The following is a 25065-nucleotide window of genomic DNA, read 5'->3' on the forward strand; positions in this document are numbered from 1 at the left end:
CTGGTTACCATCGTGCTTGAGTCCTGACTTTTATGCTGGTTCACTCCGAGCATCTTTGGCTGACACACTAGGAGCAGATTCTGTAGCACGATTTTCTAACGTATTGAATCTCCGCGGAACTTGAATCTCGATTTTCTTTCCCTATCTTGTTTTTGGAGTCGTCGGTTACCTGCCGTGTTCCCGCAAACATCCCGGGATAGTCTGGGTTCGGCATCTAATGTTCCCACGAACTTGAAGGATAAAACTTCTCTGCCCTGCTTCTGAGCGCTCTGTGAAAGCATCTAGCTCCGAGATTTCAGGAAACCACAGTGGAAACAGCCATCTGCGTCTCGGTTGCTTGTCAATTTGGTATGTATCCAGTCGCGAAGAATCGTGCTTTTTGAGATGTTGTTGATACGAGCACCGACGACAATCTGTTGGAGGGCGGAGAGGCAACGAACCCCTGTTATCGGCTTCCAGTCTCGTGGTGGGCTTCATTTCAAGATGTCACAGCCCCATGTGCCTTGAACATCGCCAAACTGAGTGACCTCAGGTGCGTCTCCTTGTCGGGCTAGTTCATCCACGTACATGGCTCTCGATACAACACGGCGGTGATGATCTTGTTTCAGTAGGGCGTTGCAAAACCTTTCATGCCGCTTTTTGGACTCATCGAGCTGAATATACATGAATTCTGGATGCCTCATACGACGCTTGCCGATGTGAATCTCCGAGGAAGTGTTCAATCGCGAAGCGGCGCGGACATTCATGCGATAGGGAAATTTTCGCCAGATTGCGACTTGGACTTCTCGATCAAACCCTTCGGTTGGTCTATTCGAGAGAACCGTGACTTGAGTATCAGGACCTTTCGCTTGACTTGAAATGACGAGGATATACCCTCCTTTGGGGGCAGTCATCGACCGGCAAGCAGCATAGAAGGGAATATGCATGAATGAGGGGTACGAAGAGGACGAGGAGAAACAGGAGAAAGAGAAATCGAGGCAGGAACTGCCACTTAGGTAAGTAAATACTAACTAGTAACACTTTGTTTATACTTCCATTTTAGGGAAGGGGCGACGTTGGCGGCAGGTGCGACTCATATAGATCCAAATTAGATAAGCTACTGTCGAACTCGTGATAGACGTCATGACAGAATAGGGTATGACTAGTAGTCCTGTTAAATTTGATCCGGAGTCTATTTTCTGATGCACACTTTCCGTAACCCTTTGTCCCCACTCGAGTGCGCGGAAATCAATTGAAAACCCGAGATCCATAATCATGAAAACTTTTCACTGGTCTGATCCTTGCCCAACTTAAACATTCTCCTGACGCCACGCCTTGAATGATGGAGGCTGAGCCACATGGTAGAACTCATATTAACCTCAGCGGCCATATTTCAACTGCAGACAAACCCTGGGAGGCCATCGCGGAGTTCGACCCCCGATGGCGGTCCAGGTGGATAGCCGTGGGCTATCGACTCCGCCAATCGCATAGTTCAATTTGATTCATCTTATCTAACCCTACACACACGTTTAATTTAGGACGGAGAAGTAAATTCTTGATCGCCTGGCTAGTCTCGTTGAGCAATGAATTAACAGCGGAGGGTGCCATTTCAAGAGGAAAGTACGGACAATCTTGTAATTTGAGATTTAATTCTTCGTCTATAATTCACACTATCTTCCACTGTTTCTCTGCTTTATATCCCATGATAAGGCGTAGAGCGCAACACCCATCCTGCTCACTAACTCACTCAGTTGTCTATCGCTCATCTTCATTCCCATCAACGCGGAGGCTCAACTCCGTCCCGCTGACCAATGAGAATTTGTTGTGGCAACGGACTTCCGCCTCCTTTTCCCCACATCGTGCTGCATCCGCTGACGAGGGTGGCGCGTCAAGATCGAGGGGTCGCCAGATAGTTTTTTTTGTGTATGGCCCAATGGATGCAATGAATCGATCATGGCTGGCCGCTAAGAAGCCATGGAATTCGAAGGAGCGCCATTGAACCCACATTCCAAGGAAGAGGATGGCGCAAAACAAAAGGGGTGAGGTCGCTTCTGACAACCCGCCGATCATTTGTTTATATCACGTGAAACGCAGGGACCAAGAGCCACTAGGACAGAAATGGATACAGTACTTATCCGACGTCTGTCAGGAGTACACTGACCTCCGGAGTTTAAGTTGTGCTAAAGTTTGACAGAAGAATTGACAGGAGTCACATTTATATGGCACTATCAACCTTGGAAAGTGCTTAATTTCTTGGCTCTCTACCCAGGTATTCAATCCTCATTTAAGCCCTGGAGAATAATACTAATTAGGTCATACCTAGATAGCCCTGCCAATGGAGTAGAATGTACATATATCTTGGATCTTGAATGAGATTTTCTTATCACCGGGACCTTGGCATGCCCAGGAGCTGCTTCTACTAGTGGAACCCCTGGGGGATTTTCATGATCGGAGTTATGCCATGACTAGATCGGAAGAACGGAAGTACGCTTTTAAAAATAGACAGAAGAGTAACTTGGCGAACGGCTCTAGGTACGCATTTCATCCGATCGGAATTCCGCTGATCATGAAAATTCCTCTCGAAGTCGTGGAGACGGCACGCAGCGCAGCGGGCCAGCTCACGCCCGGGGCACCGTTCCGCCACACCGCTCGTGTTGATCGGGCCCAGCCCAGCCCAGGTGGACGTTTGTCGCTTAGCACTGCGTACTACACAGTATGAGTGATTGACGCAAATTGCGCAAAGTGATTCAAGTTGTTGTTGTTGACATGTAACATGTTTCAATGAGAGGATATTCGACAGGACCCGGCAATGAAATGGTTTAATTTGAATGCATAATCTATCTTAATTTTTTTTGGCGGCAACCGAACTGAAGAGAAACAAGGTAAAAAAAAGAAGACTGCATGATGCAGATCCTGAGGGGCATTCTTCGGAGGCACCGGGGTTGTCATAAACCCCCACTCGCTTCTCAATGGATAGGAAAAACAGCTAAGAAAGCTAGTGGGGACTAGTATCAAGGTTCAACATCCCGGGCCGTCTCGCTACATCCACATCTGGAGCTTCAATCCATTGGGGCAAAATGAATGGGTCCAACGGTCGACCCAGAAAACTATCTCGGCCAGTTCAACTCATTTGGACAAGGGTGATTTTGATAAGATACCAAGTCGTGCTGCTCCGAAATTGTAGATCGTCAGGACTATAGAGACTGGTCTGTGTGTGACACAATTGGGTTGAGAATCTCATACGAGGAAGGAACATTTGTGTGAACTAGTAGCGGCAGGCTGCGAGTTTAATGATCCTCTGCATAGATGTAGAGAAGGAACAAAGAACTACACATCTTACTAGCCCCTGAAACAACTCAATTCAACTGCCTTGGCAGACGGATACCAACGGACCCTGTTAGCCTCGATTGTTCTGGAAAGGATAAACCGCCGATGCATTGTGTGGAGCAATTTGATGATCAACAGGGATGGCAGGTGAAATAAGTGGAGTCGGCATTAAACTATCGCCGATCGTTCGGGCATTGTTGCTGTAAACGTGTTCGGCTAAGCTGTGTGTGGGTGGATAACCCACGAGCTAGTTACCCCACTGCCGCGGCATGACAGCCTTCAACGGCATTGGGGCAAAAGGTAACTATGGAGTAGATGGAGATTATACAAACTGCATCGTTTCAGGGGAAAGTCTTCGGCCCCCGCTATAAAAGCAGGGATCGGTACCTTTTTCAACAAACCAGTCGCTCTTTCAGTCAGTCCTTACCAATATTATGTTTCTTTACCGTTTCGTCAGCCTGCTGGCGGCCACGGCCAGTCTGGCCAAGGCGGTTAATATCACAAATTATGAATATGTCGTCGTCGGTTCTGGTGCAGGTGGTGGTCCCCTAGCTGCGCGTCTTGCGATGGCGGGTCACAAGACTCTTCTTCTCGAGGCTGGTGACGACCAGGGTGAAAATTACAACTACACCATCCCGGCCTACTCTGCCCGCTCTTCCGAGGACGAGAAGCTTGCATGGAATTTCTTCGTCAACCACTATTCCGACGAAGAGCGTCAAGCTCGTGACTGGAAGACCAGCTACGATACCCCGGATGGCGGATTATACACTGGTCTCGCCCCTCCCGAGGGCTCGAAGATGAAGGGAACTCTCTACCCTCGTACCGGTACTCTCGGAGGATGCACTGCTCACAACGCCCTGATCGCCGTCTACCCTCACCAATCCGACTTCGAATACATCTCTACCCTCACCGGTGATAGCTCTTGGACCCCCGAAAACATGCGCAAATACTTCACCAAGCTCGAGAACAACAACTACTTGCTCCCGGGACAGGAGGGCCACGGTTATGACGGCTGGCTGTCTACCGAGACTGCGCCCCTCAGCATTGTTTTGGAAGACCCTCAACTTCTAAGCATGCTTACTGGTGGTGCTTTCGCCCTCGGAAACCTCACTGACAATATCATGAACATTGGTACTCTCCTAGCTGGCGATGCTAATGCCGATACTAAGACCCGTGACACTGAGCCTGGCTACTACCAAATCCCCATTTCGACCGATGATGCCCACCGCAACGGTGCTCGCGAGTTTATCATTGCTGTTCGCGATGCCAAGTACGCCAATGGCACTCAGAAGTACCCTCTCGATGTCCGCATGAACACCCACGTTACCAAGGTTGTCTTCGACGAGACCGTCACTCCTCCTCGCGCCACCGGTGTTGAGTTCCTGGATGGCCGCCACCTGTACCGCGCTAGCCCCCTGTCCAAGTACGCCCTCGATGGTATCCCTGGTTCTGCCTCTGCCTCCCGTGAGGTTATTGTCTCCGGTGGTGTCTACAACTCTCCTCAGCTCTTGAAGCTGAGCGGTATTGGCCCCAAGAAGGAGCTCGAGAAGTTCGGTATCAAGGTTATCAAGGATCTTCCCGGTGTCGGAACTAACCTTCAGGATCACTACGAGATCTCTGTGCAGGGCAAAATTGAGAATGACTTCTCTTGCCTTAATGAGTGTACTTTCAGCATTCGCGACCAGGCCGACCCTTGCATCAACAAGTGGGAGACTCCTATTCTCGGTGACCACGGCATCTACTCCTCCCCCGGTCTTGCCGCCACCATGCTCTACAAGAGCTCTACCACCGATGACAACTTCGATATCTTCTGCTTCGGAGGTCCCGTCAACTTCCGCGGATACTTCCCCGATTACAGCATCAACGCCACCGACGAGCACAACTGGTTCACCTGGGCAATCCTCAAGGCCCACCCCCGTAACAACGCCGGTACCGTCACTCTGCAATCTGCCGATCCCCTTGATATGCCCGAGATCACCTTCAACTACTTCGACACTGGTGTCGGAGACTACGACGCTGATCTCACTGCGCTGTACGAGGCCATTGAGCTTGCCCGTGACGCCTTCGACCGCCAACTCGTCAACATCACCGAGGTTCTCCCCGGTGCCGCCGTCCAGTCCAAGAAGGATGTCGAGCAGTATGTCAAGGATGGTGCTTGGGGCCACCACGCCTCTTGCACCTGCCCCATTGGTGCCGACAGTGATCCCATGGCTGTCCTGGACTCCAAGTTCCGCGTCCGTGGTGTCTCTGGACTCCGTGTCGTGGACGCCTCTGTCTACCCCAAGATTCCGGGTACTTTCACTGCTGTCTCAACCTACATGGTCGCAGAGAAGGCCGCGGATGAGATTCTGAGTGAGCTCAACTCCAGCTCCTAAGATATGTCAATGAGTTTTCTCCCTATATGAGGCAGAGAGCCAAGGCTTTATGTTATGGTTGCCGACGTGAACATTCATACTGTGTGATTAATTGAATTCTACCCGAACATGTACATTTAAAGATAATTCAACCCAAATCTGGAGATTTTTTTATTCGTCCACGATTGCACATCCTTCAAGTTGGTTTCAAGTCTCAAACGATCTAATTACGCGCAATCGAACCCCCGATGATAGTAAGAAATAGTAGAAGTGAACATAGGTTTGAATTGATTTTCCCAACTGTTAACTCGTATTAGAAATATCTGAATCGTTTATTCAAATTTGAAGCGTTTCTAGTATATGATTGGACGATAATGGTGACACTCACTGCATGCCGTACCTTTTTTATGGATTCTCCATGGGTGAGCGCCGTCCAATTTGTGACTTGATGCATGTTTCATACGATTCCATTGGCGACCCGCGGTCGGCGATTATAGAAAAGATGTAAGAAGCAAATTACTTCCTGTACATTATTGAGATCCAAAACTGGAAACACGGAATTTACCGAATGGAGAGAGAAAAGGAGGAAGTTGAGGCTGGAACGGCGGACTCTTTCCCGCAGTGGCTCTCCGATTACATTCCGATTCCTTGATTCAAGAATATAAGCATCTAATCGGAGGGCATCCGAATTCTTTTCAACTTGATTTTTTCACTTTTTTTTTGTTATGCTGGCGTGAGTAAAATAGGAAGCCACGCGAAATTTCCATATATTACATTAGAGCCGTTGATACCATTGCTATGATCATAATATTTATGGAGCCGGAAAATCACGGATGGCCTCAAATGGGTATTCGTTTAGGACTGATTCAAGTTTGAGCCCCGTACAGAGTGAAAATGATCAAGGCACAAATATGGACTAAGTGAAAAAAAATTGATTTGGAAATGTCGTTAAGAGGTGATACTTGTTAAAGCGAGCACCTCAACTAGTAAACATACTCAAAGTTCGGGTTCTCCTTATCAGTTAGATCGGCGAACGCCGTCGCGTTCAAAGTCAACTCGTCTTCTCTTCCTTGTTCTCGCAATTCCTGGCGCCATTGTTCCTTGCGCTTGTTTTCCCAGATAAAGGTGTATCGAATAACGAAAAATAGAACAAGCTCAATGCAATTTGAGACCAACAATGACCCAATTCCCAAGCGATATGTCGGTGCTTGGTCAGACTTATAGAAGAAAGGACCGGCGATATTACCAACGCAAACACCAAACCATATCATACCAGAAACAATCATTTTCTTTGATTGTCCACCAATATTCGACGTGACGATTGAGAGGGAAATCACGAAAGATGCCTGATATGAGCCAGTGAGGTAGCTGCAGAAGTAGAGAAAGGATTAGCGATTTGAAAAATGAAATATTCCGGCAGCGTGTGTTCAAACTCACAAACAAATCAAGCGGGCAACATATGCATCGTCCGGAGCAAGAAGGAATCCAAGTCCACCTGCAATAGTTGGGAGCATAAATAGAGCCGACACCCAAGTGCGACTGTTTTTCGGAAGATATTGATTGATCACCGCTCCTAGAACGATCCAGATCACCACTATAACACCCTGGGGTATTCCAAGGAGAGCCGTGTTGAGTGTATTAAATCCAAGACCTTGGATAACCAGCGTTGAGAAATTCGATATACCGCCATTCGGGATATTGGCGACCAGTCCGAGCAGAAAGAATAACCACATCTTATAATCCATATATGCTTCTCTGATTTGGGACCACTTGATCTTCCGCTGTTCTGAGCCTGTCTGGTTTTGTCGCAGACGAGCAATCATGATGAGCTTCTCTTCATGCGTGAAGCCTCGGAATGTGGTAGGCGAGTTAGGGAGCAATAGGGCAAGACCAATTCCCCATGCTGAACAAACTGCCCCGACAATGATGAATTCATAGCGCCAGGAGTCAAGGGCACCCTTAATATTACCGATTCCGTAGCCTAGTTGAAAACCGTGTCAGAAACCTGAGGGGTAAAGCAAATCGTTGACAATATCAGATTTCTGATAGATTGCTAGCACCATACCGATCAGACCACCCCCGGCCACACCAATGCCGTTCCAAAGATAGTAGCCCGCTATTCTCCATGGCTGTTCCTCTCTGGTATAATATGTCGAGATGTAAAGCATAAAAGCAGGGTCTGCGATTGCCTCAAATGCACCCGAGAGTACTCGGAGAGCGGCGAGAGCTTCAAAATTCTTGGAAGCGGCTTGGCACATCAATAATGCACCCCACATGAAGATGTTGAAACTCAAATAATATGTCGGAGGTGATTTTTGCATGAGCAAGTTTGACGGAATTGCCCAGGCGAGCCAACCAAAGTAGAATATACTTGACAGCCAAGAGTATTCTGCACCTTGAAGGTGCAGAGAGTCCTTGATCCCGAAAATAGCTGCATATGAAAGGGTTGTTTTATCGACGTACTTCATGAACAAGGATTAGAAAAGGCGTTGATGGTAGGAAATCAAGGAGGTACACACGTAGAAGAAATAGCATATGCCTAGGATGGGGATAATGCGTATGTCGAGCTTCCGGACAAGGCGTTTCTCCGCATCTGGGTCGATAGATTCATTTTCAGGATATCTTTGGAGCGCTTCCAGATAAATCGCTTGGTTTTCCTGGTCAATCAAGGCCTTGACCTTCAAGTCGCCCTGTGTTGCATCAAGATCTCGTACGTCTTCAATTGCCACGGCATCTGTGGGGTCATCTCGTTTCGAATCCATAGTAGCTCGTTAGCTCGTCGGGTGGGAAAGTGGTATATCGAAAATGATGATCATTGAGAGTCAGTCCGCAGAAGGAGGTACTAGTAGTAGGATTTCCCATTCATATATCACGCTAAGGATGCTGGGCACGGGATGGCTTGATCAGCTATCACCCCCACGACACCCCCAGAGGTTGAAGGAACGAGCTCAGATGCTCATTTGTGGAAGATTATGAGTAAGGAAACTCAAAACATACCCCGGACAGGCTCGGAGGACTTCCGCGTCCACGATTGCGGGGAGAGCAGTGTGCGGGGAAGTGATTCATTACCCGATCGGTAACTCGCTTTCCGTTGCCCCCACGCTATCTGTTCAATCCTATGTCGCGAGACCGGGCAACGTACATGGGGGGGATAATAGCGGCCAGTAGCCCGATGACTTTATTCACGTGCTTTAGAAGGCACTCGCTGACAGGTGCTCGATGGTAAATTCACAGTCATTCTTCATGTTCCCTGAGTTAGCGATTGTGCGATTGTCAAGATCTATTCTTGAGCGGTGGCAGTGACACTGGCGCTTGCTGCAGTGCCTCAACCGTCACACAGATATTGAATAATGATCACCTTTTATGGGTCTGATGACATTTCTTCCCTTGAAACCCGAATTTCACGTCAATCTCCAGTGCCCTTCTATGGAACTAAACAATCTCACCCGGCGTCCGATACACCCGATTTTCGAAGTGAGCTTGATTTCTTTGATTTTGAGAATTAAGATGCTCCAATAATATATTACACGGTGATAATAAATGGCCTCGGCTTTCAAGCAATTTTAAGCTGAAATTTGTAATTTTTTATTCCTAGTACCTTGGTACGAGCTCCATCGACCGACACCCCCGGTGTAGATCCTGCATCCTTCAGTCAAAATGATAACAAGCAAATGGTAGGTAATTAATCGCTCTCACTGAAAGATAGATCTCACCCGCGTATCGAAATATTAGAGGCTCTCTACCTCACATCCACTTCGAGTTCCGTTTAAAGGATTTCGGCGTCACAAAACTGATGGAAGATGGAAACGACTCGATGCATGCATGCGGCTATATAGTAGAGAGGGAGTTTGACCGGGAAGACGAGATGAGAAGATCTGCCAGTACCAGTGATTTGGTGCCTATCGTAGGGACTACTAGGGAGCTTAGACATAAGAATGGTAATCAGATGAAGAGAAAGTGGCGAAGCTATTCTAGACATGGAAGGGGCGGCCTTAGATGCCTGAGGCGCCAGCTAGGCACCAGCCCTCAGAAGTGCCTGAGGCTCCACACCCCCGGGCTTCGACAATAACAACAAAAGCTGATTTATACGTACTGGGTCATGAAGATAAACGGTCCTCAGGTCAGCCTGACTGAGTTCAATTCTTTTTATCTTTTTTACCTTTCTTTAACTGTTCTCCCGACCGGAAGGGTTCCTCCAGGGGCTAGGCATTTCTTACTGGTCCGGAAAATATACGAGCGTAACTATGATCGGATGAGAATCCCTGTATTATATCCGCAAAGCGCGTCAGTGGTCGACAGAAGCACAGAATCATGAAAGTAGTGATATATGGGATGTCTAACTAGCCCTGGAGGGAGAAAGAGGCTACGCGCGGCGATCCGAATTGATGCCTGAGGCGCTGACGCCTCAACTGGAAGCTGTCAAATGCGGAGTAGACCGGGGTCTTCCTAGTGGATCATTGTGAGAAAATCGAGTGGCGTCAAAGTTTGGGAGGTTCGCCCGACAAGTTAAATAGTCGAGATTGAATGGGCGCGGTCGGAGAGTTTGTTACAAGGAATCACGTGAACTCCGCAGCTTTGAGATGGTGGGGGATTACTACCTGCAGAAACTCCGTAGATGCCTTCAATCCCACTGATTCTACCCTGCGTTATCCCGAGATATCTCTGGTATGGACCTAGGCGGAGCTGACCAAGAGCTTGACAGCAGCTCCCAGCTGCCTCAGCCATCACAGCCATCGCGGGCTCGACCAAAACCAAGTCGACAACGAGACAAGCCACAGCTCTCCTGCAACCCCTGTCGACGCCGCAAGTAAGAGCCTTGGCGAGGTGAACTACTTAGGACTGGAGAGTTGACCCAATATTAGATCACGATGTGACCGCCGGCAGCCATGTTCCTGCTGCTCTTCACGTGGTGAGATATGCACATATGTGGAGAGTCCAAACCTGTCACTTTCATCCAAGGTTCCGAGACCCCATGCGGTCCAGGATCGGTTGGTTCAATTAGAGCGATTAGTCGTATCACTGATGGCCGACTCTGGAAACAAAGCGCCCATGAACCCCATTCCTGAAGTGCCTGCTCTCTCACCACCCAATTTGGTCCCCTCTAGCGATTCGACCATAGAGATCAAGGAGGAAATCCCCGAGTGTGGTAGTATGAGTATCAGTGAGTCAGAGGTTAGCTACGTGGGACGTGATCACTGGGCGATTCTTCTTGATGGAATTGCAGATCTCAAGGTTCATCTTGACCATGAGGAGCAGCTTCGACTTTCGAATACCCCGCCAAGCCATGGCAGTGATGAACATGGGAGTCCCGCTGCACAACCCAAATCTGGATATGCCATCCTTCTATATGGAGATCGTCGACATGTTTCTCGGGAGGAAATTCTCTCAAAGTTACCCCCCAAGGCGGTGGTGGATCGACATATCTCCCGATATTTTAACTACCTGGACCTTATTGCATCATGTGTGTTCAAGTTTCCAAGTTCCTAGCTCTCAAAGTTCTGCGATGGATCTTCCAACTAACTTCAATTCCAATTTTGGAATACAGCCGCCATCCATGGTCCAAGCTTTTTAAACGAGGCAAGTTCAGATGGCTACCCTTTTCAGACCCCGTAATTAGTTGTACTAATTACAACAGTATGAGACTTTCTGGCGAGATCAGTCAACAGTGCCCATCATGTGGATAGGCCTCTTGTTTAGCATGATCTGCCTTGGATGCCTGGTATCCGGTAAAACGCCCGAGCAGAAGGCAGAAAACTTCTCACGCCAGATCGAGGTTTATCGGGAAAAGATCGTTCAGTGTTTGATACTGGGGGAATATACAAGATCCGGGCCTTACGTTTTGGAAACAGTAATTAACTACACATACGCCGAGTTCTACATTCGACCCGATTTCGACAAGGATATTTGGTTTCTTTTGGCACTGGAGGTCAACTTGGCCATGCGAATGGGGTGTCACCGTGACCCCAGCCACTTCCCTGGAATTTCGCCATATCAGGGGGAAATGCGTCGCCGATTATGGGTGTTAATACTGATGGCTGACATAACCGTCTCAAGCCAAATGGGCATGCCACGAATGATTTCTGACGCTAAATGGGATACCATGGAACCACGGAATCTGAACGATACAGATTTCAACGAGACTACAACCGAGTTACCTCCATCCCGGCCGCTCACCGAGCGCACCAGTGCACTTGGAATCATCGCGATGAGACGTGCTATGACCGCACTGGGGGCTGCCGTCGAGCTGACTGACGGAGTAAAACCTTGCAGCTATGCAGATGTGATGCGCGTCGACGCGGCCCTCCAACAGGCGGTAGCCAGTATCCCCCCGCCGCTGAGGCCACAACCCATGGCAGCTAGCTTAACCGACTCTCCACAGATGATCATGTCTCGGTTGTTCATATCCAATAAGATCTATCAGGGACAGATTGCGCTGCATCGCCGTTTTCTCCACAAAAGGTTTAGTGATGAGGACGAGAACCAAGCCGCATACTCGCACAAAACCTGTTTTGAGGCTTGTCTCGGGACCCTGGATATTCAACGTGTAGTTGATGAAGAGACCTGCTCCGGGGGTCAACTCTCTACCATGCAGTTGAGAGCAAACGCGCTAATGCATCATCAATTTCTCACCTCAACGGTGATTCTATGCACATTGCTTCATCATGCACATCCCGTGTTGCGGGGCTCTGATATTCGGGAAACACTCCAGAGATGCCAAAGCATTTGGATGAAAAGGAGCGAGACCTCGACAGATGCAAAGAAGGCGGCCGAAACCATCAACTTCGTCCTTACCAGGACACCACCTGATAGTCAAAATTATGGGACTCCATCCAGTCAATATGTGAAAGAACCCGGTGACGGTAATTCTAAGGCCAACTACGCTCATATGAGTAATGAAGAGAGTCCCGTGTCTGAACTGGACGTGGAAATGATGTTGCCAGCCAATCTTGGTTTATTCAATCGTGAGTCTTACTGCAGCCTCTAATTTCCACTGAATCGCAATCTAATCATACCTCAGCTGAGAATTTTGTTATGCCTAATCCTTTTGACAATTTCCCTACACAAGGCCCCCCCAGTGCAGGGCCCACCGACACAGGACTTTCAGCAATTCCGAAATTTCAGCGCCGACCCCAATATCATGGACAGGCGAAATTATGAATGGATGTCAATGAATTGGTCTGAAACATAGCAGGCCTGAGATGTAGAGATAATCTGTCTTCGACCCAAACCCCAAAAGGAAAGCTTGAACAGTTCGCAGGCAAGGGAGTGAATATTGCTGTTTCCTGTTAACTTTTCAAAAGGGCATTTTGATAGTATATGTGAACCTAATTGTCGAGATATACCCCAGAATATGAACTTGATTGTTTCAAGGTGACTCTGAATCTATTTCAGTCACGCAAGCCAATCGAGGTCTCATCATATTGAGGCCTTCCCAGATCATGATGCCGAGCGGCTTGGCTAGGGACCAAAGAGATGGCAGAATGAGGAACCTTGGAATGTCACTTCCAAGGTTCAAGCTCTCGAATAACGAATTTTTTTAAACTACAGAAATATCATCTCAAAGACTCGATGAGATAGCGAAAATAAAAAACAATAAAAACTTTTGAACTTGAAGCAGTTGTTGAAACATGTGTTAAATTCGAATGCATCCTAATTCTAAAACTTTGTCCAAAGATTCTCTCAACTTAAAACCCGTCGCCGAAAAAAGGAACCAAGGTAAATTTAAATTCCCTCTCTTCACAAGCGACGAGATACTTCTCCAGGGTGGTCGGCCCACAAGCACCAGTTCCCACTCCACTGCATTCAGCATCAAGTCGCACATGAACTGTCTTTCCAGCAACAAGATCACACGGGTGCCTTGCCGACTCGATCTGCTTCGCGTTATAGCGAGATGCAGCCCAGTGGAAATGAGTTGTAGAGTCCTTGTCTGTATGCACAGAGTCTCGGAAAACCTTGATTCCCCAGCCACGATCGTTGCTCAGCTGCAACCACCGGGTTTCGGATCTATTTCCACCCTCCTGGGGAACTTCATATGGCGTGTGAAGCTGTTCAGTGCTCGCCTTATAGATACCAAGCTTTTGGGATCGTTTCTTGTCTGGATATGACTCTCCTGGTCCTAGGCCAAACCATTTGGCGTTGTCCAATTCGTCGGCGAGACGCAGGTCGAGGCCAAGTCGGGGGAGATCCGAGGGAAGGGAACCTTGAGGCTTCACATGTGAGGTCACAGAAAGCTTTCCCTCTCCAGTGACGGTGTATGTAGTTGTCACTTGAAAACCCCATGCGAGAACAGGTGGCCCCACCCAGGTTTCGGTCACAATATCCACGGCGTCGTTCTCGACTCGAGAAGCTTTGGTGCTTCGGAGCTGGACCCTCATGTCATCAAGTCCGTATCTTTTCCTTTCTTCGAGAGTCGAGGACATGGTGTCATTGTCGGTTGGAGGTCGCCAAAAGCCTGGTGTTAAGGCAGTGGCTGTTTTCAGATCGGCATCCAGAAGCTGATGCCCCTTGGTGGTCCAGCTTGTCAATCCACCAGTGGAGAGTGAAAAGGTGATCTCAAAGTCTGACCCTGTCACGGTGTGGCTTGAACGGTTGGAGCTGATTTGAATAGGGAACTGAGGAGAAAGAGAAGGGCCGATCGAGGAAATCTTGAGAGGGTATTGAAACCAAGCAACCTCGTGACCACTTGGAGCCCAGGAAGTTGATTGAATATTCTGAAAGCTCACAGTAAGCCAAATTTCTCCTTCGGGAAGACTCGGTAAATCATGAGCAAACTCGATGCTTGCAGTCTGTCCGGCCTTTACGGAAGGAACTTTGAGACTGCCGGTGGAGATAATCGTTGTCCTGCATCTTATGTTAGCTCAATTCCAGAAATATTAATTTAGGTACGTACTCTTCCCCGAGCGATTCAATACGATAGAAGGCCTGGAGATGCTCTAATCCCGTGAAGTCATATCGATTCTCAATGGAGATTGACCCGTCGGCGTAAGAAGCGTGCACCGGCGAGTATGCCTTCTGTAGTTCAACGAGGCCAGGAGTCGGAGTATGGTTGCTGAAGCAGAGTCCATCCATAACAAAGATACCGTCATTGGGATAATCGTCAAAGTCACCGCCGTATCCGTAAAATCCTCGTTCTTCATCCCAGAGACCATGGTTTGCCCATTCCCAGATCCACCCGCCTTGCAGTCGTCGGTGGGTTCGGAAAGCTTCCATGTATTCTTCCAGTGCACCTGGGGCATTTCCCATCGCGTGACCATACTCACAGAGTACAATAGGCTTCTCGAAATCATCACCCTCCGCGACTGCCAATTTTTCAATTCGGTTAACAGAGGGGTACATGTAAGAGAACATATCAGCGGACTGTGCCTCCGGGTCGCCCTCGTAGTGAATGGGTCTGCTCGGATCAACAGATTTGATATAATCATGCATTGCTTGATGATTCTGGCCGTAGAATGCCTCGTTTCCAAGAGACCATATCACGATACAAGGATGGTTCTTGTCGCGCTGGACCATCTGAATAGCACGGTCCAAATACGCATTTTTCCATTCGGGATTGTTGCTAGTGTATTGAGCGGCTTTTTCAAAAGTCAGCTTCTTGCGCTCCTCGTAGTCCATTGATTCCGGAATATCGAGAGGTCGCGCGACTGCATCGTAAAATCCGTGACATTCCAGGTCTGCTTCGTCCATGACCCATAGACCTAGCTCGTCGCAAAGCTCGTATAACCGTGGGTGCGATGGATAGTGACAGCATCGCAGGGAGTTGAGGTTATGACGTTTCATGATAAGAAGGTCCTCTCTGAGGAACGATAGGGGAACGGCACGACCGAACTGGGGGTGGTGGTCATGACGGTTGGCACCGCGGAAAAGGATTGCCTTGCCATTGACGGTAATATTGCCTTTCTTTATTTCGACCTGGCGGAATCCAACTCGATGGTTGATCTCCTGGAGAACTTGCTTATCCAATGAAGTTTGCAGACTGATAGTAAGATCATAGAGGTATGGTGTCTCTGCTGTCCATTTCTCAGGGCGCTGCACTGGAATTTCCAAGATCGCATCCCCATTCTCGACTCGCGACACGCTCGCAGAGCCGATTGCTTCATGCGAGCCCTTTCGATCGGTAAGTTTGGCTTCCAAGACCACAGGCTCGCTGGTTGTAAGCGTGACTGTGACTTTCAAAACAGCGTCCTCGTAGGATTCATCGAACTCAGTTTTCGCAAAGAAGTCTTCGATTCGCGCCGCGGAGGGGAATGCAAGTAGGCTAACGTCGCGGAAAATTCCTGGAATATAGTTAGCTTCCAGTCAATGCCCTGCGATTGGAAAGAAGAGATACCCGAAAGCCACCACTGGTCTTGGTCCTCGATGTATGACCCATCTGACCACTGGTAAACGCGCACGACAAGATCATTTTTCGCCTTGCGATCAACAAACTGCGAGACATCAAATTCAGATGGATTGCGGCTCCCCTGTGCATATCCAACTTCATGTCCATTCACCCATAGATGATAGGCGCAGTCTACCCCGTCGAATCGGAGCCGCAGTTGTGCGGATGGGTCCCAATCAGGCGGCACATTGAAAGACCTCCGGTATGTACCTGTTGGATTTTGGCTGGGGACATGAGGTGGGTCGCAGGGAAATGGAAAGATGGTGTTTGTATAGTTGGGACTTCCATGACCTTGTAGTTGCCAATGGCCAGGAACCGCAATCGTTGTCCATTCCACCGGTTCAGACGCCTTGTCGCTTTTCTTGTCCTTGGAAACTTCTGGGGCCAGCAAAGGCGACAAAACGTAGTTGAAGTCCCATTGGCCGTTCAGCGACAAAGATGTTTCTGGAAGAAAGTACGCGCGAGGAGGAAGCTTGTTGCGCTGGAAGACATGCGGGTTCTCCCAGTCGCAGGTGCTGCTATCGGCCTCGGACATGATGCGATCGGCTGATCGAGAGAGAGAAAGCTCGAATCACAACTCGCCGTTTGTAAGACAAATTCCGGCGAATAATATTTTTGCTGCTCCTTGGTTTCAGCGGCAGTCGGGCTCTTAAATGGTATCCATCGAGCTACCAAGACAAGGACCCGCAGAGAGAAGGGCCAAAAAAAAAAAAACCATGGATCATCACTCGTGCGGGGATCTTGGAACACGTTGTACTTACCCCTCTCTGCTAGGATGCATCGTGGACAGTCCCGGCATATTGGGCTCATCTGGACACAATACTTGCATCCAGTGCTCATGCGATCCGTGATTCGCGGATAATATTCTGGTGCACATGTTGAGATAGTTCATCTACCAGAACCTGTGAATGTATCAGCCCCTGGTGGCAGATTGAAGTACTCAAAAAAATCCAAATGAGCCATCTGCCCCATTAAGCTTGATTAGAAGTGAAGGGACCTCAAGTGCCGTACAGGGGAACCTCGGAATCTCAATCCTTAGACCTGACCTGCGTTTCTCGGTCCCGACATCCCCGAAGGATTTAACGGACCCACTTCGAGTTGTGCTCCGCCAATTTGAAGGCCTCAAGGTGCTCACCTGCGCGGTTCTCTCAAGACCCAAGAGGTAGGAAAATCTTGATTGTATGTATGAACTTGTTACTTTCACGCAGGTGTGTGCTGGGTAGTTCAATTTGATGTCCACCTGGGCAATATCGAGTTCAAGTTGCCCGGCCAGGTTCGTACTAGTAGATGCTGGAGCCCAGTAACTACTAGAACTAGTAATTCCTTCCATGCCCAGGATGTTGGAACTTGAATTTCAAGTTCTCGATGACTTCAAGCTTGAAATTTATCTTCAAGTTCAAATTCACGTCTCGAAAATTTCAATTCCAAGGTTTGAAGTTCATATCATAGTTCCAATTTGGAAAGAACCTTGGAGATCCATGGAATTGTCGCAACCAAGATAAATGACTATCCAGTTGGAAGTTTTCAGTAGATCTCGAAAGAATATCTATAGCGAAAATCTTGAGGGTTTCTCACACTTGTTCCTTCCACCAGCTACAGCATCTCCGGTAAATTGTCGGCTGCAACCGAGACGGCCGGTTAAAGAAAAACAGGCTAAACCCGAATCAGGCCGGGGGGAGTCTCGGCCCTCCAGGTCAACCCCTACATGCCTCGCTCGGGGGTAGCGGGACCGGCGATGCGGGGTGATCAGTTGAAAGAATTCTCTAAACCGCGTAAGATCATCCACCCAGACCGATTTGGGATAGCTAGCGCATAGCTTTCAATCCAAGGAGGGGGGTAGGTCTTTCGGTCCATGCCCCAAAACTGCAGCATCCGCATTGACCAGCCAGTCACAAGTGACTCGGGGACAAGCGAGTCGGGGATACGCGACCCGAAAGCGCGTGCCACCGCGAAAGCCCTCGATTTGGCGTCGTTCCTAGAGTCTAACTTTAGTTAACCCCGGATTTTCAATCTATCAACATGCCGGCCATCATGCGACTTAAATCTTTTAAATACCCACATATATCGCTGATCATTGAGGTCCATGCAGTTCTCTAATTCATCGCGCCATTTACGATCACATTTCTCGATTGAAGTTCTCAACAAGACTTCCGTCCTCTAGCAGACAAGCTTGCGATGACGGCAATGGACCCCTCTAAGCCATCCCTTGAGCATCTCGAGGTTGGCAAAGATGGCCTGGAGTCCAAAGAAATTGCCCTGCAGGAGACCAGCGAGGCGATCCAACTAGCTGAAGCCGTGGAGTCTATGAAGTGTAGCCCATGGACTCCCAATATGTTTCGTCTTTACGGCTGCTTGATGGTCGCGTATCTTTGTGGCTGTCTCAATGGATATGATGGGTCCCTGATGGGAGGAGTGAATGCGATGACTTCGTATCAGCAATATTTCCACATGTCAGTGCATTTTTCAATATCTTGAGGCCATGATCCTAATACTACTTGACAGGAAAACCGCGTCTTCGGGAACTGGCCTGGTTTTTGCCATCTACAATATCGGATCCATACCCGCTGTCCTTCTCTCCGGCCCCGCAAATGATATTTTGGGGCGTCGGATGGGCATGTTTATCGGAGCCGCGATTATTATTGTCGGAACTTGCGTTCAAGCACCTGCTATCAATCACGGAATGTTCCTTGCCGGTCGATTTATCCTTGGATTTGGAGTCAGCTTTTGTTGCGTCAGCGCGCCGTGTTATGTCTCCGAGATGGCACACCCAGTCTGGCGTGGTACGCTGACAGGTCTCTATAATTGTACCTGGTATATCGGATCCATTGTTGCTAGCTGGGTTGTATACGGATGCCAGAGTGTCGCCTCCGCAAATGGCTTTCGCATCCCAATCTGGTGCCAGTTAATCTCATCTGTCATCGTGGCCTGCACCACCTGGTTCCTCCCAGAGTCTCCACGTTGGCTTATGGCACAGGACCGCGTTGACGAGGCAATCCAAGTACTTGCGACATACCATGGTGAAGGTGATGCTAGCCATCCCATTGTGACCCTCCAAGTCAAGGAGATGCAACATCAGATCGCTGTCACGGTGGATGATTCCAGTAAGAAGTGGTGGGAGTACCGTGAGCTCTTCAACACGCACTCAGCTCGCCGTCGCTTTATCTGCGTGGCCGGTATGGCTTGCTTTGGCCAATTGTCAGGAAACAGTCTCACTGGGTACTATCTTCCAGTGATGGTCGAGAATGCTGGTATTGGCTCGGTCAAAACGCAGTTGATGCTGAACGGAATCTACCCGGTCATTTGTTTCTTTGCCGCCATTTCCGGTGCAGGTCTTACAGATCGTATCGGCCGGCGTCCGCTGATGATCTACTCGCTTCTTTTCTGTTCCGCTGCCTTTGCAGTAATTCTTGGGACATCCAAAATGTCAGTCGACGACCCCAACAACTCTAGTGCAGCGAATACTTCCGTCGCATTCATTTACCTCTTCGGTATCGTGTTTTCCTTTGGCTGGACACCGTTGCAAAGCATGTATATTGCCGAGACGCTATCGACCAACACACGCGCAAAGGGCACAGCAGTTGGAAATTTGCTATCCAACATTAGCAGCGCTGTCATCTCCTACAGCTCGGGACCAGCGTTCGCGAAGCTGAAGTATTACTTTTACGCGGTTTTCATCGCCTGGGATCTCATTGAAGTGGTAGTAATTTACTTCTGGTTCCCAGAGACCAAAGAGCGCACCCTGGAGGAGCTCGAGGAAGTTTTCTCTGCGCCGAATCCAGTGACGAAGAGTCTCGAAAAGCGCGATATCACCACTGTTTTGCGGACCCTGGAAGTCACAGATGCCCATGATACACGGAATGGTGTCTGATTTTCTTTCACTTAGTAATAATGTCATCTCCCATCAAGCAGATTGGCAGTGGAGCGACCGGGGAGCTTGAATGGATAGGGATTAGCTAGCAGCACATTTACCATCTGGGAGAAATTGGAAGGATGCATTATGAAACTTTGAATTACAGCAGTATATATACCCGGAAGATACCTTCCTTGAATATTTGACGTTTAATTATTGTTCTTTGGTATGAAATTCAAATTTCTGGCAAAAAAAACCGATGCCGCGTATCCATAACGACTTTTCGTCGGCTAAACTAAGCCACCTTTGAATGCGGGGCCCCAGGCCAACTTCCAATCTCTGAGATTTGTAGCTCTATCTTTCTCCCTTCACAAACTTCATGAGTCAACGATATGATGTCTCCAGACAGAGAAACTGACAGTCATAAGCGAAAGCGAACATGCCTGGCGGTATGTACTTCGTTTCCTTTCCCATCACAAGGGCGTGGCGTTAACATCCAGGTCCCAGTGCGACCCCTGTCGCTATCGGAAAGTGAGGTAAATATGCATGGTCCCACCCTGTTGAGATCGAAATAGGCGCTAACGTCTTTTTTCTAGATGCGATGGACGTCGGCCATCCTGTACAACCTGTAGCCAGGGGGGAACAGAATGTGTGTATGGGGCCGAAGCTCTCAAGTATGTCGCATGATTTCCCTCCCTACCTGTATCTCATTGGAGCCATCCCTGACGTGGAGAACAGCAAGAGCAAAAGTGACATGATTCTGGATGTCGCTATCCGGTCCGAAGGTCTCCTGCAGCAGTTATCGGCCCAGCTCGTTCGTCATATTCCACAAAATGCCTATTTTGCTTGACCAACATTCTTCTCTAGGCTCAAGCATCACACCGAAGTCCAGCTAATATTGCTTCTGTTGCCTCCCCTGGTATTGCGATCTCGCCCAGCACAGTCAGCAATTTTGGCCGCGGAGAGGGACCTTCTGATCACATCTCAAATGCCATTTTGTCGCCATTCCATGCCTCAACGACCGAATCTATCTTATCGTGGCCGCATTTCGGCGAATTTCGAAGTTTGATCAAAGAGAGTAAATTCTCCGTCTTCCAACTCGAAAATGCGCGTAAGCCACTGGCTCACAGGCCATCGCCCCCTCAACCATATATGACGAAGAGCGACATCGAGAAAAAAATTCGAAGCTTCGAGCGTGGAATTAACTTCTGGTATCCCACGATGGCGAGATCTACCACGAAAAAACTTCAAGAATATTTATTGTCTGGCACGCTGGAGGAGAGTACCCGATCATGCCTAGCGTTACTAGTGATGGCCTTAGGATGTTCCTCCGAGCTTGTGGGGTTATTCACGACCGACGAAGCACCAGACACTCATTTGGTTGAAAAGGAAAGACAACAGCGATTTCTAGGCTCAATGTATTTCGAGTGCGCCTTTAAAAAAGTCTCTTTGGCACAAGCGGAGTTCACCGCGGACGCAGTTCAGTGCTTATTTTTCACGGGGTACGTTATCTGTCGAGACGACCATTTGTATAGTTGACTAACAATATAACCTAGCCTATATTTCTCCTTCTTGCAAAGACCGCTTCAGGCTTGGTCGTTTATCAGCGCAGCGGCAACTAAGTGCCGGCTGCTTTTATCGTATAGCTCCTCAGATCAGCCCCCGGAGCGATTGGAGTGCCTTCGCAGGATATTCTGGTCTTGCTATATACTCGAAAGGTATACAAATGTCGCCATTCTTCTGGTCGCATAAGCTGACTGAAATTTAAAGTGACTTTCTGGCTGAATTATCCGCCCTTCCTCAGACTGGCATTGCGGAAATCGAATCCCTGATTCCTCTACCCGGCCAATACTCCACGCAGGAGTCGCAGAGCGACCAGGAACAATCCTCCCTCTATTTCCTCGCTTGCATCTCAATGCGTCGACTCTTGAACCGGGTACATGATCTTCTCTATGCCCGTAATGATGGAGTCGGGTTTGACAATAATCAATTCCCTTCCGTGGTTTCGGAGCTAGGTCATCAACTAGAAGAGTGGAAGGATCTTCTCCCGTTTCACTTCCAGTTCTCTGTCGATCTCGACTCTACAAAGTCTCCCGAGGGTGCCTTTCTACGTCAGCGTTATTTGACCTGCAAGAGTGTCATCTATCGGCCTTATCTTACATGGGCGCTATCAAATGGGGAAGAGGAAGTCGAATGTCCTCCGATTGTATTTGAAGGATCGCGTCTTTGCTTGGAGGCATGTTGGATGCATGCTCAGAACCTACGAAACATCCACCATACGATCATGGTGGACACTTGGATATGTTCACTCTCGTAAGTATTGCGCCCTCCGAGTCTGCGTTGAATTTTCAGAGTATTAACCCTTGCAAGGATGGCGTCCGTTGTACTCATAACTCTAGCTGCATCTCGTGTCCACTCCCTTAGGCAACTCATATCACACCAAGTTATTGAGATCGGTCCACATATCAACGACTTGATTACGCATTGGATGTACATCCCAGGCGATGAGGTCTCACCCAGTGTCCTAGAAAGCACAAAACTAATTGCGAATGTGTCGGCTTTATTGAAACTCAGCTGGAATAAAGACTGATCAAGAAGTCCTATTATTTGACTGGGGAGAAGTCAGGAAACATGACCGAAGAGCGCTGGACAAGTCTCAAGTGAATTATTGGAAGGATCAAAGCTCGTGCGGGAATCCCTCGCTTGGGAATACACAATCGGCCCTTGGGGTAAACCCGAGCGTTTCTTCTCTGGCCTGGCTTTCTATTTGATCTTCGAACAATATGACTCCATGTCGAGTCGGAATTTCCTATTGCTAGAGAATGCCGCCGATAGCGATACCTCCAGAGCTGTCAACGCCGATGGGCTCGGCGGGGGATGAAAATCGTTTCTCAAATTCGATTTCGGTGGTATCACGGTCAAATACGTCGTTTGACGTGGGCAATGCAACTGCCATAGCCACGAACATCATGATCAAATGGACGATAAAAGTGGATCGCATTTTGGGAATGTCTGGGATTTTTAGTTTTCGCAAAGCACATCAGTTCCCGGTTGCTGGATGATCACATACCGTTGCGCACCTTTTGACGTAACGAAGTAGAGAAAGGAGATAAAAATTAAATTGACTGAAGGCCGGGTCTCATGAATCCAATTTATAAAATAGCAGCGGTGCATTAAAAGTTAAGCTGGACAGTGAAGTGGACCCCGATGTCATAGACTTGGGCGCAATAGCAGGCGTTCCGAAGAAGTTTGGCGTTTGACCCACAATTATGATAACCGACTCCTGCGCGGGATGACACCACGTAGCGCAGGAACTTTCTTGGATATTCTGTAGCATTCTAGCATTCTAGCATTCATGATTCAAAGTCAGAAAAGTCGAATTTGGATATAAACCCACTCGGATAGAAGTCTCGGTCGTTAGTAGATGTTTCCAAGGTTACTGGTATTCGTCGACCGCAGGTCAGTTTGTAGTGTTTGCGGCACGGTGACAAACGACGGTTTTTACCTTGAAATAATAATCGTACCTCGGACTCGGAACCTCGTAATCTGATGCATTTAAAAATGAGTATTTATACTAATGTTCTGATGGGCAACTTAAATCTGCTTCTGACTACTACTCCAACCACCACTGGCATTTTCTTCTAAATTTAGTAGCTCCAAGTTGAATTATATCACAGTAATTAAAGCAATTGATACCAAAGCACAATGACCTTAGTCGTTTCAATCATGCTTTCTTCTTGAGTACGCCCCAGATCCTCGGCAAGCAACTATACGGCTCCTCGGCCATCTCAATATCTCCCGGGTTCTCCCACTCCCCGGCAGCAAGGATATCCGCCTTGATATCCCGATTCAAAGAACACCCGAGAAATGTGCTCCATGCAGAATTCAAGCAAGCTATTATCAATCAGCATGTCCGTGCATATACTCAACATCACCAATGCGATGACAAATACTTACCTTGCGCTAGTGCCGTTCCAGCATCCTTATTCCTCTCGTGCTCCCAAAAGATAAAATAGCCCCCAGGTTTTAGCAGCTTCCACACCGCTTTCATTACGCTTTTCACGTCTCCGACCGCACACAATACTTGAATGCTAAGCACAGTATCCATGCTTCCCTCGGTGATACCCTCCTGGATTAGGATATCACTGTCCTCGACGCCACACGCTAGAAGTTTGTATTTATCCTGAAGGTCAAGCTTTTTAACTCTTGCAGCGATTTCATCCCCATAACAAGGATTGGGGTCAATCGCATATATGAAGTCTACCTGCGATGGATCGAAGCGGTGAATTTGGTTTCCTGGCCCGGGACCGAGTTCGAGAATTTTACCATGAGCGGCGTGGACGAGGGAGGGGACGACAGTGGTGTTTTCGTACGCGATAAAACCGTGCGCTAGTATTTACAAGACTTAGTCTGTGTCTAGTTGCAGGGTTCCATTGTGGATATAAAACTCACAATGGGTGATAAAGAGAGTTGACGTAGCAGCATCTCGAATCCGTTGCGGATTCATAAGCGAGGACACGCCTTCGTTGCGGAGGGCTTCTTTGAAAGCATTGTAGTGTACTTTTATTTGCAGTGTCAGGTTATTGGCTGATTTGAGGACAGCTTGAAAAGGGGGGGGGCTTACACTGGATAGATAACCAGATCATCTGGATTGGCCTGGTGATAGCATTTAGGCGATCTTTGAGCGCCATGGTTCTACTTTGTCACATTACTCACTGGCATTAGGATTGAATACTCGTCATGGTATACAGAATACTCTTGATACATACCAGGCCTACCCGAATTGACCGAAGATACTTCCTGAAAATTTGGTGTTCGCGAAAGTTACTAGCACAGGGAGTAGGTGGGAGTAAACAAGGGAAGCAAGTTGAGTGACGTGCTTATCTATTTATATGACGAGAAATATTCAGTGTAGTAGTATGGATGAGTAAGCTAGAGCTAAGATACCTTGGTATCTCCCATCGCGAGGACATGAAGAAATATAGCTGCTTATTAAGCAATCGGGTATACTCCAGCTGCCTCTTGTGTATTCACTCTCAGTAATGCTGGTGCGTGTCATGTGTACTAAACCAAATGGTGGTTACTTATTACTATTGTGCGCGAGTGCCTCATTCACTTAGATATGCACACCTACCCTAGCCATGTAGTTAGCTCCTTCCCTCTCTTTTTCTTCTTGC

At 48.3% G+C, this 25065-nt stretch overlaps 9 protein-coding genes across 9 annotated transcripts; 4 read left to right on the plus strand and 5 right to left on the minus strand.

Moving 5' to 3' along the window:
- Positions 1 to 473: 473 nt before the first annotated feature.
- On the minus strand, positions 474 to 926 carry N7533_011230 (uncharacterized protein; the record flags this gene model as incomplete). The annotated part of the gene is made up of 1 exon (XM_057107880.1): positions 474 to 926. One exon carries the CDS (start codon positions 924 to 926, stop codon positions 474 to 476), a length of 453 nt encoding a protein of 150 aa, XP_056955258.1.
- A 2814-nt stretch (positions 927 to 3740) lies between these two features.
- Positions 3741 to 5681, plus strand: N7533_011231 (GMC family oxidoreductase; the record flags this gene model as incomplete). Its single annotated transcript, XM_057107881.1, has 1 exon — positions 3741 to 5681. One exon carries the CDS (start codon positions 3741 to 3743, stop codon positions 5679 to 5681), a length of 1941 nt encoding a protein of 646 aa, XP_056955259.1.
- Positions 5682 to 6643: 962 nt separating this feature from the next.
- N7533_011232 (major facilitator superfamily domain-containing protein) lies at positions 6644 to 8422 on the minus strand (the record flags this gene model as incomplete). Its single annotated transcript, XM_057107882.1, has 4 exons — positions 6644 to 7028; positions 7098 to 7641; positions 7726 to 8122; positions 8180 to 8422. The coding sequence occupies 4 exons, from the start codon at positions 8420 to 8422 to the stop codon at positions 6644 to 6646; spliced, it is 1569 nt and encodes a 522-aa protein (XP_056955260.1).
- Positions 8423 to 10682: 2260 nt separating this feature from the next.
- On the plus strand, positions 10683 to 12818 carry N7533_011233 (putative transcription factor; the record flags this gene model as incomplete). The annotated part of the gene is made up of 3 exons (XM_057107883.1): positions 10683 to 11066; positions 11296 to 12622; positions 12679 to 12818. 3 exons carry the CDS (start codon positions 10683 to 10685, stop codon positions 12816 to 12818), a joined length of 1851 nt encoding a protein of 616 aa, XP_056955261.1.
- A 527-nt stretch (positions 12819 to 13345) lies between these two features.
- On the minus strand, positions 13346 to 16573 carry N7533_011234 (putative beta-galactosidase; the record flags this gene model as incomplete). The annotated part of the gene is made up of 3 exons (XM_057107884.1): positions 13346 to 14501; positions 14551 to 15934; positions 15988 to 16573. The coding sequence occupies 3 exons, from the start codon at positions 16571 to 16573 to the stop codon at positions 13346 to 13348; spliced, it is 3126 nt and encodes a 1041-aa protein (XP_056955262.1).
- Positions 16574 to 18222: 1649 nt separating this feature from the next.
- Positions 18223 to 19906, plus strand: N7533_011235 (sugar porter family MFS transporter; the record flags this gene model as incomplete). The annotated part of the gene is made up of 2 exons (XM_057107885.1): positions 18223 to 18488; positions 18541 to 19906. The coding sequence occupies 2 exons, from the start codon at positions 18223 to 18225 to the stop codon at positions 19904 to 19906; spliced, it is 1632 nt and encodes a 543-aa protein (XP_056955263.1).
- Positions 19907 to 20564: 658 nt separating this feature from the next.
- On the plus strand, positions 20565 to 22478 carry N7533_011236 (fungal specific transcription factor domain-containing protein; the record flags this gene model as incomplete). The annotated part of the gene is made up of 5 exons (XM_057107886.1): positions 20565 to 20702; positions 20756 to 21390; positions 21445 to 21606; positions 21659 to 22201; positions 22259 to 22478. 5 exons carry the CDS (start codon positions 20565 to 20567, stop codon positions 22476 to 22478), a joined length of 1698 nt encoding a protein of 565 aa, XP_056955264.1.
- A 225-nt stretch (positions 22479 to 22703) lies between these two features.
- N7533_011237 (uncharacterized protein) lies at positions 22704 to 22889 on the minus strand (the record flags this gene model as incomplete). The annotated part of the gene is made up of 1 exon (XM_057107887.1): positions 22704 to 22889. One exon carries the CDS (start codon positions 22887 to 22889, stop codon positions 22704 to 22706), a length of 186 nt encoding a protein of 61 aa, XP_056955265.1.
- Positions 22890 to 23612: 723 nt separating this feature from the next.
- N7533_011238 (uncharacterized protein) lies at positions 23613 to 24579 on the minus strand (the record flags this gene model as incomplete). Its single annotated transcript, XM_057107888.1, has 4 exons — positions 23613 to 23782; positions 23846 to 24277; positions 24341 to 24448; positions 24513 to 24579. 4 exons carry the CDS (start codon positions 24577 to 24579, stop codon positions 23613 to 23615), a joined length of 777 nt encoding a protein of 258 aa, XP_056955266.1.
- Between the last annotated feature and the right edge of the window lie 486 nt (positions 24580 to 25065).

The sequence above is a fragment of the Penicillium manginii genome (genome assembly GCF_028828005.1).
Source record: "Penicillium manginii strain IBT 31320 chromosome Unknown utg000008l:1.0-3226943.0:1.0-3228205.0, whole genome shotgun sequence".
NCBI classification, from domain to species: domain Eukaryota; kingdom Fungi; phylum Ascomycota; class Eurotiomycetes; order Eurotiales; family Aspergillaceae; genus Penicillium; species Penicillium manginii.